General features: G+C 34.3%; 1 protein-coding gene across 2 annotated transcripts in view; it reads left to right on the forward strand.

Moving 5' to 3' along the window:
* AKT3 (AKT serine/threonine kinase 3) overlaps positions 1 to 16,980 on the forward strand; it is a 273,332-nt gene that overhangs the window by 185,267 nt on the left and 71,085 nt on the right. For both annotated transcript variants that reach the window (XM_061160258.1, XM_061160257.1), the window contains 2 exons: positions 3,537 to 3,602; positions 4,060 to 4,128. In XM_061160258.1, coding sequence (XP_061016241.1) covers positions 3,537 to 3,602; positions 4,060 to 4,128 — 135 coding nt within the window. The remainder of the gene's footprint in view (positions 1 to 3,536; positions 3,603 to 4,059; positions 4,129 to 16,980) is intronic.

Below are 16,980 nucleotides of genomic sequence, written 5' to 3' on the forward strand. Positions count from 1 at the left end.
GAGTGGGGAGAATGAAAAGGAGAATTTTAGACCATGTTTGGTAAAGGGTAGTGATAAATTAGAGAGGATTGGAAAAATGAGTATGAGGAAGACTATTCTTCTGTGTCATGTTTGCAAAAAATCATGAAAAAATCCATTCTCCCTAAGCTGCTTTCTATGAAAGAAATTAGATTTTAAAATTCATTAGTCTTTTGCCATGGATGAATATATATGAAACTAAATTTCAAAAGCTTTTTCATGAAAACATTTTACTTATACACCCAAGCACTCTTTATTTGTAATCATGATCAACAAATGGATTTTTAGAAAAGCATCATATTATTTTAGCCCCTAAGTTTTATCAGTGTTATTTTTAACTTTTTGTTTTGACATGTTGCTTTTAACTGTAATTAAAAATTATTGACATCTGTGTTTACTTTTTAGCTTGTGCATACCTTATCTTCATAGCAGAAACTAATTAGTATGTGAAATACTGTACCATTAAATTTGCATTAAGGAGAAAATTTTAATTTGATCAGATGTAAAGTATGGTAGAAAATACATTTTAATACATAAAATATATGTGCATGGTATTAATTCTGGTTTCATTCTTATAACAAAGAAATACTGTTTTAGCTTTTGCCTACCTACATCTTTACTTGACTCCTTTAATGTGGTTAGGCAGATTACAGAATTTAGGGAAAAAAAATAATCTTTCATGGAACTTACTAAGTGATTTAGAAAAATAACTATTACATAAAATGAGCTTGTTTCAACAAAATAGAATGAAATAGCTGCCAGAAATATTAACTGAAGTTCTAGGATATCTTTTCCAAATGGGTTTCATACTTCTCTTTTTTTAGTCTTTTTCTAGTTTACTGCCTCAGATCACTTAACATCCTAAAGCATAACTGGTAAATGTTGCCTTCTCTGACTGCATATAAAGTAATACTTCTGCTTTATCCTCTGTTGGAAGCATATAGCTGTTAGTTTTTCACTGTTACTTTTTTATCTCAGAAATATTTCAGTCTTTCTTGCTCCTGGTGCCACTGCAGTCATCCTAGCCATCCTAATTTCACTCTTATACTGCAGTTGTCTCCTAATTGATCACCCCTGTTTTTGCTGTGCTTCTGAGATGAGCCTGAGCAAATTTAAAACCAGAAATCAGTGTGTGCCCCAATCCCCAAATCCTACACCATCATGTTACTCAACCTGTGATCTCCCAGTAGCATTAATTTTCCTTCTTTACCCCACTTTCTCATAAGATCACTTATCAGAATTCATAATTATATCTTAAATTGGATGTCTACCAATTTGATATGCACCAATGTCTTCTCCACTAGCATGTCAACTCCATGAGCAAAAGAATCATAGAGTCTTTTTTACAAAAATGATTTTATACTTGTACTGTTATTCTTATTTAGTAAGTGCATGTCAAGGATTTCATTTTTTAATCAATGAATTCAGTTTTATAGCCCATAAAATAGCCACTTGTATAATCCTTAATCGTGTATTTTTTTCCATTATATGGTTCTTATAAACTTTATCATTCCCTTGTCTTTGTTTTTTTCCATTAATGCTGACCACCATCTGACCAACTGGAATGATAGCTCCAGGAGGGCAGGACTTTTGTCTGTGGTGTTCAGTATCCTGTCTTCAGTGGATAGAACAATACCCAGAGTATATTTGTTTCATATTTATTGAAAAAATAAATGATTGAATGAGTGAAAGTTCCACATATGATACATCTTGGAATTCATTCCTATGATAAACTGTTAAGTTCAACAAACATTTAACAACTACCTACTGTATACTAATCATGATGATAAGCGTGGGTATAGAAATTAGTTCTGATATCATTTATATTTATTATTTTTTACTAAGATGTTTGGTATTCTAATTAATTTAAAATTTATGGTATGATATGATGGTGGTTTTCATGTTGTTTGAACATTTAAACCTGGTTCTTATTAACCAAATAAGACTTGAATGCTTTCTTACCCATACTTTATTTCACTGGTTTTAAATACTGTGTCATTACACTTAATTGAAAAAGACACATGTACCTAGAGCCTATTATACAGAGTGAAGTAAGTCAGAAAGAGAAAGACAAACACCGTGTTAACGCATACGTGTGGAACCTAGAAAGATGTACTGATGATCCTATGTACAGAGGAGCAAAAGAGACACAGACGTAAAGAACAGACTTTTGGACTCAGTGGGAGAAGGAGAGGATGGAATGATTTGAGAGAATAACATTGAAACATATATATTACCATATGTCACTGCAAGTTGGACATATGAAGCAGGGCACCTAAAGCTGGTGCTCTGTGACAACCTGGAGGAGACAGGGTGGGGGGAGAGAGAGGAGGGGAGTTCAGGATGGAGGGGACTCATGTATACCTATGGCCAATTCATATTGATGTATGACAGAAACCATGACAATATTGTAAAGTAATTATCCTCCAAGTAAAATTAATTAATTTTTAAAAAAGAATTGGTTTCACTCTCTTGGAATGGCTTTTGGATTTTAGCATCTTTGATCATTCTCTTGCTCGTTTATCTTCTAAGTCTAAATAAGGTCAGATGCTTTTGTAAAGATTAATACAATGTCCTAAAGTTTCCGCTTCTTACTTATAATCTTGATTTGCTGGCTCTGTTAATAAATTGATCCAGCAAGGGCTTTGTTTAGGATCTTGGCAGAAGCAGAAACCAGAGATGTTGTGTTAGTTTCAGCATTTATCTCCCTTTCCTTTCTTCTTTAAGATAGTGTTATTTTTGAGATGTGAAACATTTTTCCAGTTCTCCATTTGTTGAAGAAAATCTTCTCTAGTTCACTTATGATGTCAAGATGAAATTTATGTACAAAATTGAGGAAATACAATTTAGTATATTTTTGGCTTTAAATATATCCAGATATTAAAAGTGTCCTACAATAGGCTATGATCTTTTTTTTTAATTTCTTTTTTATTTTTCTAAAGAAAAGCATGCTAAGAAGCCACAAAGCAAAAATATACAGTTTTATACTATTTTTATTTCTGAAATGTATAATTTAGAATTAAACCTCTTAATGTGTACTGTGTTCCTCTTTTCAATAACTTATTTTTCTTCTAGGTAGAAGACTTACCAATTCTATGATCTTTACTGAAATATATCCTTTGTATCCCCCTGAATACAATGTAATACAAACATGGAAATATTAACTACTCCATACCTAGCTGTTAACTTACAGGACATTCTCTTCAAGGGGAAAGGCTTACTATTTCATTTTTTGTGTCCCTGGTAATTTTTACTTATTATTATATCATTATTGATATATTTTGATAAAGTATGACTGAGTTTATACATTATAGCCACCTGATTTAAATCACTAATTTGATTTTTTTGTTGTTGTTTTTTTTTGGTAGAAGAGAAGCTAAGCAATAAAGGAGCATGTATTTAAAGTCTTTTTCTGTGTCTGGGTTTAATTTCTTCTGGTCTTAGAGAAATAGCGAAATTTTTGTATTATTTGTGCTCAGAGCATATATTAAAGGTTTATTTGCCTTTTTCTTTCGTAGGATGAAGTGGCACACACTTTAACTGAAAGCAGAGTATTAAAGAACACTAGACATCCCTTTTTAACAGTAAGTGACTAGAGGAAAGATGTTATAATCGTAACATTTTATTTTTAAGGGAGTTACAGCAATTAAGTATGAAAAGTAACATTTTCAGTCACATTTATTTAGGTATGCCATTTTCTTTGATTTGCAAAGTTCTTGTGTGTTCCTGGTCCCAATGAAGTGTTTTAAGATTAAGAACAACAGATAGACTTTCAAAAGGAAGAAACTTTTAAGAGTTAGGATTGTTTTACTAATAATTATAATTTTAGTTTTTCCTGAAATAATGCCCATTGCTGATCTTCACAAAATGTGTTTTATATTTCTCATAAATTTTTATTTAAGTGTTCTTACAGGAATAAATAGACTCTTAAGGAACATGAACAATTTATCAATCACACTTACTGTTTCTAAGTGTTCTATTTTGGATACTGTTGTAAAAATGTAGGATTATAATATAACATGTTTTCTTTTTCATTTCAAGTCCCTGAAATATTCCTTCCAGACAAAAGACCGTTTGTGTTTTGTGATGGAATATGTTAATGGGGGAGAGGTGAGTCAAGTATAACCAACACTTGCATTTGCATGGTGGTATTGTTGTTTTTCTAAATTATTTACAAGTTATAGTGTAATAGTTCTCTACTTCTTGATAGAGATTTGATAGCTCTCTACTATTTTAGTAAATGAGAGCTGAATAATTTTTAATGAAATATAATGATCATTTTTTTAACTAGCAATACTTTCTGTATAGGGAAGCATAATCAACTCTTTTCTAAATTTTTTAAATGTAAATTTTACTACAGATAGTGATTTTTAAAATCATGGTTTTTAATTTTGAAAAACAGACATATAGGGTTTATGATGCTTTACATAGTTCTTCTGCAAGTTTTTTGTGAAATTTGTGAAAAATTACTTCACCCATTTTAAACTCAGTTAACAATAGGCCATAGGTACATTGCGGTTGAGTTTTCTCTTCTACATAGTAGTTAAGAGTAACCTTGACTGTATTTAGATGATTTTTTAGTTTTGAAGGGAAATTCAATCATTTTAGTAGTATATTCACCTTTTCCTTTATTCTTTATCCTTTTCCCTATTTTTCATCAAAATCAATGCGAGGGGAAAATATAGTTTACTGGAAATATTTCACATTGTGAGTATTCTGGAATTTAATTCTTAAATAAGGGCGTGTATCTCACAGACTTTAAAATAGTCTTATTACCTGAAAGAAAAGAAGAAGGAGAGGGAAGGAAGAAGGGAGGAAAAGAGGGAGGGAGGGAGAGGGAAGGAGGAAGGTGAAGAAATAAGGAGGGAAAGAGAGGGAGGAAGGAAAGAGGGAAAGAGGTAAGGAAAGAAGAAGCAATTATCCTCTATAGCATGTTTTCTCCTATTGAATTATCTGACTTACAGGAATTAGTGCATTGCAAAACATTCATTCATTCATTTGGTAAACACATTTTGAGTGCCTTGGCAGTGTGAGTTTATCAAAATGTGTTAAGAGTATATAATTTATCTTATAACTGTATTATAAATTAGAATATAGTAAAAGATTTAAGTGTTAATAAATTCATAAAAGGAAATTTGTTATGAATGGATCTAGTGTTTAGGTTAGGCTTAATGAAATTCCAACAGGGGAACTGATTTGAGAGGATATTTCAGGCAGAGAGAATGATTTGAGCAAAATCACTGGTAGGCAGGTACAGAGGAACAAGTTGAGTAGTTAGAATTTAGTAATCCAGGCATTCTGAACTGGGCCCTTGTCAGATGTCTGAGAAAATAAAAAGAAAATGGGTGTCATAGAATTATATAGGATTGATCTGTCTTAAGAGTTCATTAATTGAATGTGGGTAGAAAAGCATTTGGTTGGGATCACAGAGAATTAATATGTGTAGTGAACTTATGAAGAGTGTGTTAAGAGTAAAATTATAAATTTGGTTTTAAAAAGCTTTTTCCTAAGGTTCCAAGAAATATGTATGTGGAAATACCACAGAGAATAAATATGGCTTAGAATATGGATACAGATTTGGGAGCCATTCCCATAAAGGTTGTAATTTAAGTTATGGAGGTGAATATTTCCTATTTTATAGGAAATTTAAATTGGTGAAGTCTCTATGTTAGTATCTATCAAAATTAAAAATGCACATATTCTGGAACCCAGCAATTTCACTTCTAGGAGTCTACTTAGATATTCATGCAGTGAAATACTTATATTCATTAAAAAGAATGATGTTACCCAATATGGGCTGAGACAATGCAGTTTCTAAGATATGTTATGAAATAAGAAAAGCAAGATGCAGACAGAATATAAAGTATGCTACTGTCATGTTAAAGTAAGACCATATATGTGTGCATATATGTCTGTGTGTACATTGACTACCTCTGAATTATGTACTGGACATTAGTGCTTACCTTCAGGAAGGCAAACTGAATCACTGGGGGAAAGATGGGAGGAAGTCTCATTTTTCACTTTATTCTTGGGCATCTTTTGTATTTTGTATCTAAGGTGTATATTAAAATTGAAGGAAGAAAGATAGGTAGGCAGATGGATGGATGACCAGTGGAGAGAATATTATATAGGGAAATGAAAAACTGCAGGCAAAAAGTTGGAGAAGCACTTTTAAATTATAGAAATACTCTTAGACAGTATCATGTGTTTGTATCTATCATAAAAATTAGGGCATTGCTTTATAATTATTTACTTATCTGTCCTTCCTACTAGGCTCAAAGCTCCCTAAAGACTTACCCACTGGTATAACCCTGGCACCTAACTCACTACCTGACACATAGTAGGAACTTGACACTTACTGGATGTTTTGAATGAGCAAATAAGCAAATAGATGAAAAGTTTTCCCTCCAGGAACAGGGATGAAATAAGTTAGCAAAAGTGGTAAACTAGAAGGGACATCCCTGGTGGCCCAGTGGTTAAGACTCTGTCTTCCAATTAAGGGACACAGGTTCAGTTCCTTCTTGGGGAACTAGGATCCCACATACCATAGGGCAACTAAACCCACGTGCCCCAACTGAGGCTTGAAGCAGCCAAATAAATGAATTAAAAAAAAAAACTGGTAAAATAGGAACTACTGAGATGTAGGAAGAAAAATAGAGAGTAATGTGGTACATAGGTTCTTTAGAAAAAATGCTTAAAATGTATTTTCAGGAGAACCTATTTTTTTGTGTATTTATAAAATATTTATTTATTGAGAATGAGCAGTGTACTCTGGTAGATAAGTGGGTGTAGAGATCTGAATTAAGCACAGCTCTTACTCCAAAAGAGTTTATGGTCTAGTGGGGAAGATAAGGTATAAAATTTATACTAAGTGTAAAAGTGATAATTATCTCTGGTATCAGAAGTATATAGATTAAGGACCATGGGACTTCATAGGAAAGAAGGAAGAGTTTTAGATGGTGGGATGAAGGGAAGCTGCCTGGAAGCTTAGTAGAAGGAGCTAGTTGTCACTCATCCTTCTGTTCTAAACCTTGAGTACGTAGACAATTAATCAATTGATGATTGTTAAAATATTTTTTTCTTACACAGAAGCAGATTTTCAAGCTAGCCAGATGGTTTTCTTACTCATTGAAATGCCTACACTATTTCTCTTGTTTGGCATTTCTTTTCCTTTTTCAGAACTTCTGGTTTAGGTATGTGCTATAGATAAAAACTAAATTATTTTATATATTGAAGCAGGTACACTTTTATATGGTAATGTAATTTTACATGCATGTATAGTAACTATAGAATTGCCATAAATATAAAAAATGGAAATAAAATTATGTTTACATGATTTTTGAAAAAATGAAAGTTTTATATGTGTACTCTCTCAGTTTTTTTTATTCTTTTAGGTTATCAAATACGCTTTTAAATTCATTTTATGCATTTTAAGTATACTTTAAAATGTGCTTTATAAACACATACAAATAGTTTTTTATTTAATTCTTGGAACTTGATGGGGTTATTTCAGTTTTTAAGTTTTTCTGAGAAGCAAATCTGTACTCAGTGTATGCTTATGGTGACTTATTTTATTTTGGTGAATTATTAGTACTCACCCAAATGGCAGCATCCTCAAATCTCTTCTGTCCAGTGATTGCTCTGAGATAGGCTTCTTTAGTGGACCCATTGAAGTTAATTAGTAACTAGCTGAGTTTTCACTCAGTTCAGTTCAGTTCAGTTGCTCAGGCGTGTCTGACTCTTTGAACATTCATACTTATTGTCTGATGATTTTCAACTAGCCGTAGTATTCTTCTAGCCTATATTTTGGAATGTTTATTTTGAAATGTAAGTACAGCAGCTGAGACATTTCTTTATACTTTCTTCACATTTTTGTGAATGTTTGAACTTCTTTCAGCCTAATAGATGGCACAATAGTTTAGCATGCTTGTGGCTATGCTTGTATATTCCTATATTTGCAAATATTGTTTAAAGTGCTACATAATCTTGGTGGGAATAGATTATGAGAGAAATACTGGTTGTGAACAATCCTTATAGGCGTGTCAATACAGTGGAGTCACATCATAATTTATATGAATTCAAAGAAATAGGCTTAGCAACAGATAACATAGATAGGAATGAAGGAGGGGTGAGGGAGGGGAAGAAAGGAGTGGAAAGGTAGCAAGGAAGAAAATGGTGATTCTGCCATTCCTCTTGCTAAGCATATTCAGAGTAACCTCAATATGAGAGAGAAATTGCTGTTCTTTTACTCCACATCAGTTTCTACTTGCCATACTTGGAGATTCATGGGATAGAAATTCTAGTGCTTAAAAATACATAGTTTTTATAAAATATTGTCATTAAGTGGACTGTAAGTATGGATGGTCCTCCAAAGAAACTAGTATTTCAGTGCTAGAGGAAAAACTGTGCTGGCTTAAATATGTTGAGGCAGCAAATTTGGTCTTCAGTGTAATGCCTTCCTAAGGAATTTCCAAGGGTGGTTTTGGTTTATTTGATGGTTTATATGTTAAGTTCAGAACCCACTCCAGTATAATCCATTTGCCTATTAAATATTTAATGGGCAATTACAATGAATTGGACACCAGAGGATGTAGAAATAAGGGAAATACGGTACTTTCCTTGAAAAGATGAGTATCTAATTGCAGACAAGAAAATATACATATTCAGTGTCATTATTGCCATGAAAACACTGGTTGTCGTGGGATACAGAGAATGTGGATTTGAATCAGTCCAAAAGGAAGAGAAAGGAAGGGGGAGAATGGCATGGTCAGAAACACTTCTTCAAGTACTTGGCTGAGCTAAGTCTTAACTGTGACTGTAAGTTACATAAGTAAGGAAGAGAGGGAGAGAAAACAGAATGTTTAGAATATGGGAGCTCATGCAAGCTCTTCCCTACCTCCCCAGATGTAGCATGGTATGAATGACACACAGAGTCCTGCAGAGAAAAGCCAGAAGAATGTGACCAGGTAGTTAGGGTCATGTTAGGCCAGATCTCTCCCAAGTAATTTAGATTTTATCCTGAATGCAGTGAAGCATCATGGAAGGATTTCTTATGAAATGTTTTAGAAGGAAGACTTTGGTAATGGTATGAGGCTTGTATTGGAAAAGATAAAATTGGATGCAGAGAAACAGTTTTAGAAGCTACTGCAGGTGGAAGGTTTAGGTAACCTGTTCAAAAAATGGTAGGTTGTTAACTGAGGCAATATTAATGAGAAGGAATCAAATTCTAAATGCTGTTCAGGTGTAGGATTTCTGGGATTTAATGACTGAAAGGAAAAAAAGAAAAACATCACACAGTTTCCTGTTTGCTACTTGGAGAATTTGTGTGGGTACTTGGCTATTTGTAAAATCAGGGAACAGTAAAAGGAATGATTTCTGAGTTGATCATCCTGTATGTGAGGTGCCTCAAGGGAATCTGCAGGAGGTGGGAGAGTTAGGTCAGAGATACAAACAGAGTTCAGCAGCAATGTTGAAACCAAGGAAGGGAAGATGTCCAGTATGAGAATAGTGTGTAGTTCGAAAAATAAATGGCTAAGATGGTGCCTGAAGATACCAACATTGGATACATTGGTGAGAAGAGAAGCCTAAGGATGATACTGGGTAGAAGCAGCCAGACAAGAGAAGCCTTAGAAGTTCAATTCAGTTCAGTTCAGTTGCTCAGTTGTGTCCAACTCTTTGCAACTCCATGGACGGGGACTGCAGCATGCCCGGCTTCCCTGTCCATCACCAACTCCTGGAGCTTACTCAAACTTATGTCCATCAAGTTGATGCAAGTTGGTGATGCCATCCAACGATCTCATCCTCTGTCGTCCCTTTCTCCTCCCACCTTCAATCTTTCCCAGCATCAGGGTCTTTCCAGTGAGTCAGTTCTTTGCATCAGGTGGCCAAAGTATTGGAGTTTCAGGTTCAGCATCAGTCTTTCCAATGAATATTCATGACTGATTTCCTTTAGGATAGACTGGTTGGATCTCCCTGCAGTCCAAGAGACTCAAGAGTCTTCTCCAACACCACAGTCCCCACAGTTCAAAAGCATTACAGTTTTGAACACCACAGTTCAAAAGTATCAATTCTTTGGTGCTCAGCTGTCTTTATAGAAAGCCTTAGAAGTTAAGGGAAGTATATTGAGTATAAGAGTAAAGATACACAACTGAAAGATAGCAGTTGAATTAATTGGATTTGACCTCTACTACTAGTTCCACTGGAGAAGGGATAGGCTACCCACTCCAGTGTTCTTGGGCTTCCCTTGTGACTCAGCTGGTAAAGAATCTGCCTGCAAAGCAAGAGACCTGGGTTCGATCTCTGGGTTGGGAAGATCCCCTAGAGAAGGGAAAGGCTACCCAGAACTGTATAGTTACGGGGTCACAAAGAGTCGGACATGACTGAGCGACTTTCACTAATTCCTAAGCAGAATAACCATGAATTCTTTTTTTATGGCTTGATGAATGTTACGTACCTTGACTATATAAGGGTTGGTTTGGAGCTCAGTAGAACAAAGTTATAATGGTTCAGTGCAACCGTCTACTTTGGTAGACAGTAAATCAGCACATGGAGAACTGATTATAAAAGCACTCTAATAATGTGACCCATCGCACTGCTGCTAACATATCCAAGCCACTCTCTTTTTGTAGCTTGTGTGGGTGTATGTGTGTATGTGCACTCAATCGTGTCTGACTCTCTGCAACCCCATGGACCATAGCCCACAAGGCTTCTCTGTCCATGGGCTTTTCCAGGCAAGAATACTGGAGTGGGTTGCCATTTCCTTCTCCAGGGGATCTTCCTGACTCAGGGATCAAACCCATGTCTCTTGTATCTTCTGCACTGCCAGATGGGTTCTTTACCAGCTGTAGCTTAGGTATTATCAAACTTATATGAGAAGCAGAAAAATATTGTTGGGGGGTGGGGGAAGAGGAGAGTAAACTGAAAACTGTTTAGTTTGATTTAGAATGTCTTTACTTAGGACCCTTTCCCCAAATCCTTACTCGTGGCCTTATTTCTTTCAGGTCTGTAAAACAAACCTCTATAAATCCTTCTCCAGGCTAAAATCTCCTGGAGATTGATACGAGATTGATTAGTAGGGAAAGAAAAATGATTACATAGAAATGTTAGTCATCTGATAAATTTTTCACCTTCTTCTATATTCTTTATCTGGGTACAAATGAAGCTAACATTTTCAGTTGTTTACTATTTCTGTCCATATTTTAGCTTATTGTACACTCTATAGTAAGCCCTTTGATAAAATTCATTTTATTTTTTGCATATGACTTCTAGTTTCATGCCAATCTTGAGAGTCTCTCATACTTATTTTAGATTCTCATTATCTTGGTGGCGTATTGTCTTCAATGATCTCATTTTAAATTCACATGAGACAGAAGTGCCAGCAGTCAGCATGCTAGATCTACTTACTAATTTATGGAGGTGTGATTTGGGTGACTTTTAAATTAAAAGTATCATTTCATATTCATAGTGATTTTTAAAATTTTTCTAAGTTTACAGATGTACGAATATCTATATTGTCAGGAGTCTGACAAGTAACTTCTTTGCTAACCATTTTAGTTATTAGTATTTTTCTCAGAATTCTATTGTTTTCATTCAGAGCTTTTCTAAAAAGTATCAAGCCAAGAAGGATGCATTATAATATTCACATTAGTACATAAAGGTCAGGCAAAATACCTTTGGGAGTGTTTTTTGCTGTGTGATTTTATGTTTCAGGGCTGCTGCGCTGTGCTTAGTCGCTCAGTCATGTCTGACTCTCTGTGACTCCATGAATTGTTGCCCACCAGGCTCCTCTGTCCATGAAACTCTCCAGGCAAGAATACTGGAGTGGGTTGCCATGGCCTCCTCCAGGCGATCTTCCCAACCCAGGGACTGAACCCAGGTCTCCCGCACTGTAGGCAGATTCTTTACCATCTGAGCCACCAGGGAAGCCCATATTTCAATGATAAATTCCCCAAGTTCATTAAACCAGTATATCTCTGCTTGTGAAGTAATAATCCAAAGACTTGTCTAGCCTCAACATCTAAGTTGCTTACTTTTGTATGTGGAACATCAGATGAAGTGGCTGAAGCTCCTGGAGCTGACCGGGCATTTATCTGTTTTCACAGTTTTTCTCTTTGTGGTTTTGGCACAGGATGGCAATTTCAATGTAGTCACACTTTTTGCACAAAGGTAGGATCACCCCAGAGTGAACATTTCAAGAGAGTGAAAACAGAAGGCACAATATGTGTATAAATTGGAAACTTGGAAGGAGAAAAAAAAAAGGACAGTGTAGCAAAATAATATTTAAATATTTAAAACTATAATATCAAAACACAGTGTATAGTCATTTGTGTTCTGTGTCTTACACTTAACATAATAGTTTAAAAATTCATCAATATTGTTGCATATATCATTGCATATAAGAATAAAAAGTTTATTCTTTTTATGGTCTTATGTGGATATATTATAATATATTTATATAATCTTTAGTAGATATTTGATTTTCTTGCAGTTTGGGGCTATTATGAAAAAATTTCATGTGAATATTCCAGTACAAATCTTTGTGTGGATGTATAGTTTCAGTTGCCTTGGGTGAATATCTAGGAACACAATTTCTGTGTCATTTGGTATGTTCAACTTCATAAGAAACTGCCAAATTGTACCGTTTTGCATTTCTAGGATATTATTTAACATCATGCCACACTTGGCGTGGTTAGTCTTTCTTATTTACCTCTTCTTTTGGATGTGTAATGGCATCTTTCAGTTTTAATTTGAATTTCCTGAATTATTAATGGTATTGAACATGCGTTCCTGTGCTGATTTGCCATGTTGTGTCTTCTTTATTGAAGTATCTGTTAAAATCTTTGGTCCATGTTTTGTTTGGGTTTCTTAATATTGAGTAGTCAGACTTCTTTATACTCTTTGCAAGTACTTTATCATATATATGTTTTGCAAGTAGTTTCTCCCAGTCTGTGTTCTGCCGTTTCATTTTTTAGTGGGGAATTTTTTCTCTGTGTTTATTTTTACTTAAATCCATTTTTTAGAAGTCATATTGTTCATATGTAATTTATATTCAGTAAAATTTACCAATTTAAAGTGTATAAATTAGTGAGTTTTGACAAATGTGTTGTTTACCAATACCACAATCATGATATAGAACAGTTCTATCATTGTAACAAGTCCTTCATACTCCTTTACAGTCAGTTTCTACCATCACCTCCTATCCTTCTAACCACTGATGTGCTATCTTACTTACAAGTATGTTTTGAAGCACAAAACTTTTAAATTAGATGAAATACAATTTATCAGTGTTTTTCTTTCATGGTTTACAGATACGGGATTTAATTTAAAACACCTTTTCCTAACCCAACTTTGTTAAGATTTACACCTATGTTTCTTCTAGAAATGTTAGTAGTTTTTAGAATTATATTTAGTCTGTAATCCACTTCAAGTTAATTTTTGTTTATGGTATTAAAGAATCAAGGTTCATTTTTTTTTGCAATTGGATATTTAATTGAAAAAATATTTGTTGAAAATAGGATTGCGTTAAGGCAGTATGTGATTTTAAGTCTATGTTAAACAGGAACAGATCTTGTGGGGCAAAATATACCTTATAGTTCCTCCAGTAAATAAGCTTGTATCTGATTAGGATGGGTGATTTCAGACATATAAACCGATAAGCACAGATTTTTTTTGTCCTTTTATAGTTAAGAGTATATAAACATTCTGGACAGTTTTGCAAAGTTCAATAAAATTACATATAAATAAATCAGACACAGTTTCATTCAGTAGCATCATGAAATACTTAAGCATGAAATGATTTCTCATGACTTGACCCCCAGATATTTGTTACAGTTTTATTCCTAAGCTCAAAATTTAAAGTACTAACTCTCTGCCCTTTAAAAAAAAAAATTGGGGCTGTTGACTTCTAATTTTTCTCTCATGGTTAAAATTCATTTAAAACAATTTAGTGAGTCGAGAAATTATTTTTACTTGTAGCGGTATCTTGCCTGCCTCATATTTTTCCTGATTAACTTCTTCATAATTTCTCGATAAAGAGGCAAAAGAGAAAAGACTCCAGGGACTGATCTTTTCTGCTGGTGCAGATGGGTGACTCTGCATCAACTCAGGTGTTCTGGGCTTTCTTGGTATGTTGTTGTTACATATTGGCAAGAACTTGAGGTCTTGAAAGACTTCTATAAGTCTACAATAAACCTTGGTTTAGGGATAGAGTAAATGAAGAAGTGGGCTTCCCTGGTGGCCCAGTGGTAAAGAACCTGCCTGCCAATGCAAGAGTCATGGGTTTGATCCCTGGGTCGGAAAGATCCCCTGGAGAAGGAAATGGCAACCCACTCCAGTATTCTTGCCTGGGAAATCTCATGGACTGAGGAGCCTGGCGGGCTACAGTTCATGGGGTCGCAGAGAGTCTGACAAGACTTAGTGACTAAAACAACAATAAGAATTTTTTGAAAAGTATTTGTTGAAAAAACTATTTTTCTCTCATTGAATTACCCTGACACCTGTGATCTATGTCCATCAATCCATATGCTTTGTCTCACTGTCTTTAGTACTTTTGCTTTAGAGTATTGAAATGAGGCAGTTTTGAGTCTTCCAGTTTTACTCTTTTTTTAAAAATTATTTTGGCAACTCTATTTGCTTAACATTTTATACTAATTGTAGAGTGTTGATTTATACATGAAGGTCTACTAGACTTTAATTAATATTGTAATCTGTTGATCAATTTGGGGAGAATTGACGTGTTAACAGTATTGTCTCCTGATCCATGAACATGGTATATCTTTCAAATTATTTAGATCTTCTTTAATTTTTCAACAATATTATGTAGTTTTTAGAGAACAGGACCTGAACATTTTTTGTTATATTTATGCTTATTTATTGTATGTGTTTTCTTATACTATAAATGATTTGTTTGAAGTCTCAAAAATGAGTTGTTTGTTGCATTTTAGAAATACAGTTGATATTTACTTATTAGCCTTGAATCCTGCATCCTTTCTAAAAGTTTATTTGCTTGTTCATAAATATGTTGAGATTCTCTTTGTGGATAATCACATCATATGGAAACAAAGACAATTTTACTTCCTCTTTTTTCAACCTCAATAGGTTTTCTCTCTTCTTCTTGTGTTATTAAGCTAAGACCTTCAGAACAGTGTTAAATAGGAAGTTAAGAGCAATCATCTTTACCTTATACCAGATCTTAAGGCAAATGTATTTATACCCTCACTGTTAAGACTTTAAAGATTTATGAATACTTTAACAAGTTGAATAAGTTCCTTTTTATTCCTCTTTTCCTGAGTTTTTTTTTTAAATAATAGAATGTAAAATTTTGTCAGATTATTTTTTTTTATCTGTTGGGATGATCATGTGGTTTTTCTTCTGTATTCTGGTAGTATCTTGAATTTCTTTTTTTGTTGTTGTTTTTTAATGTTAAACCAACATTGCATTTCTTAGGGCTTGAGGTAATTTAGCTGGAAATTTTTAGCCAAATAACTATTTCAGAGTCCAGCCACCTGACTTTAAATCACTTTTAAATCTCTTATAGCATCCTAATGGCTTAATTTGTATTTTAAGAAATGTAATATTGAACTATTTATTAAAATGACATTTTAATATTTTTGTCTAGATGACTATCTTTTCTGAAAGAAACTCTTTAAGCACTAAATATATATTTACATTACATCAAGTTTTCTATGCAAAATGCATAGAAACTATGGAGTTTAGCTTGTGAAAAGAAGAGACAAGATCTAAAAAACAAATGTATTATCTGTTAAATGTAGGTGTACTTTTATTTGATCCTGTAGAAGTACATGTTCAAATGTTTTATTGTATAACTAATACCATTCCAGTTGTGAGTGTAGTATTTACTACAGACTGAATCTTTCCCTCCCAAACTCATAAGTGAAAACCTAATCCTCATTGTGATGGCACTTGAAACAAAGTCTTTGGACTGATTAGGTCATGAAGGTGGAATCCTCATGAATGGAATTAGTGCTCTTGTAAAGGACATCTCACGGTTACCCTGATAGCTCAGCTTGTAAAGAATCTGCCTGCAATGCAGGAGACCCCAGTTTGATGCCTGAGTTGGGAAGATCTGGAGAAGGGATAGGCTACCCACTCCAGTATTCTTGGGCTTTCCTTGTGCTCAGCTAGTAAAGAATCCGCCTGCAATACAGGAAACCTGGGTTCAATCCCTGGGTTGGGACGATCCCCTGGAGAAGGGAAAGGCTACCCACTCCAGTTTTCTGGCTGAAGAAGGCCATGGACTATACGTCCATGGGGTTGCAAAGAGTCAGACATGACTGAGCAACTTTAACTTTCATAAAGGACAGCTCAGAGAGTTCAGTTGCCCCTTCCGCAATCTGAGGACACAGTGAAAAGACAGCTGTCTATGAGCCAGGAAATAGATACTCAGTTTGCCATTGCATTGATCTTATATTTCTCAGCCTCCAGAATTATGAGAAATAAATTTGTGTGGCCCAGTATTCTGGCCTGGAGAATTCCATGGATTATATAAGTCCATGGGGTCTCAAAGAGTCGGACTTACTGAGTGACTTTCACTTTCACTTTTATAATCCACCCAGTCTGTGGTAATCTGTTAGGGCAACCCAAATGGACTAGGATAGTATTGTTGATGAATTGTCCTGTATGTGAGCTTGAGACATTGTTTTCATCTGAGGTTTTTTGTAAACTCAAGGGATGTGTTAATCAGCATTATTGCACAGACTGTCATGCCTTGTTGCTTAATTAGTTGTTTTTAGAGTATTCGGGTTCTGAGCTCATCAGTATTATGATAATGAATGTAATCATTGAAATTATTGACTTGTATTGAACTTATTTTGTTATTTTCTCTATTAACTTACATTTTGCCATTACGAAAGAATGACTAAAGTTTGTATATACAGATAATATTTGCAAGAAAAATATAGTTTTGTTTAAAGTCTCAGATGTGTTGATAATTCTCAGGATATT

This window comes from Dama dama, chromosome 14 (assembly GCF_033118175.1).
Source record: "Dama dama isolate Ldn47 chromosome 14, ASM3311817v1, whole genome shotgun sequence".
Taxonomy (NCBI): Eukaryota; Metazoa; Chordata; class Mammalia; order Artiodactyla; family Cervidae; genus Dama; species Dama dama.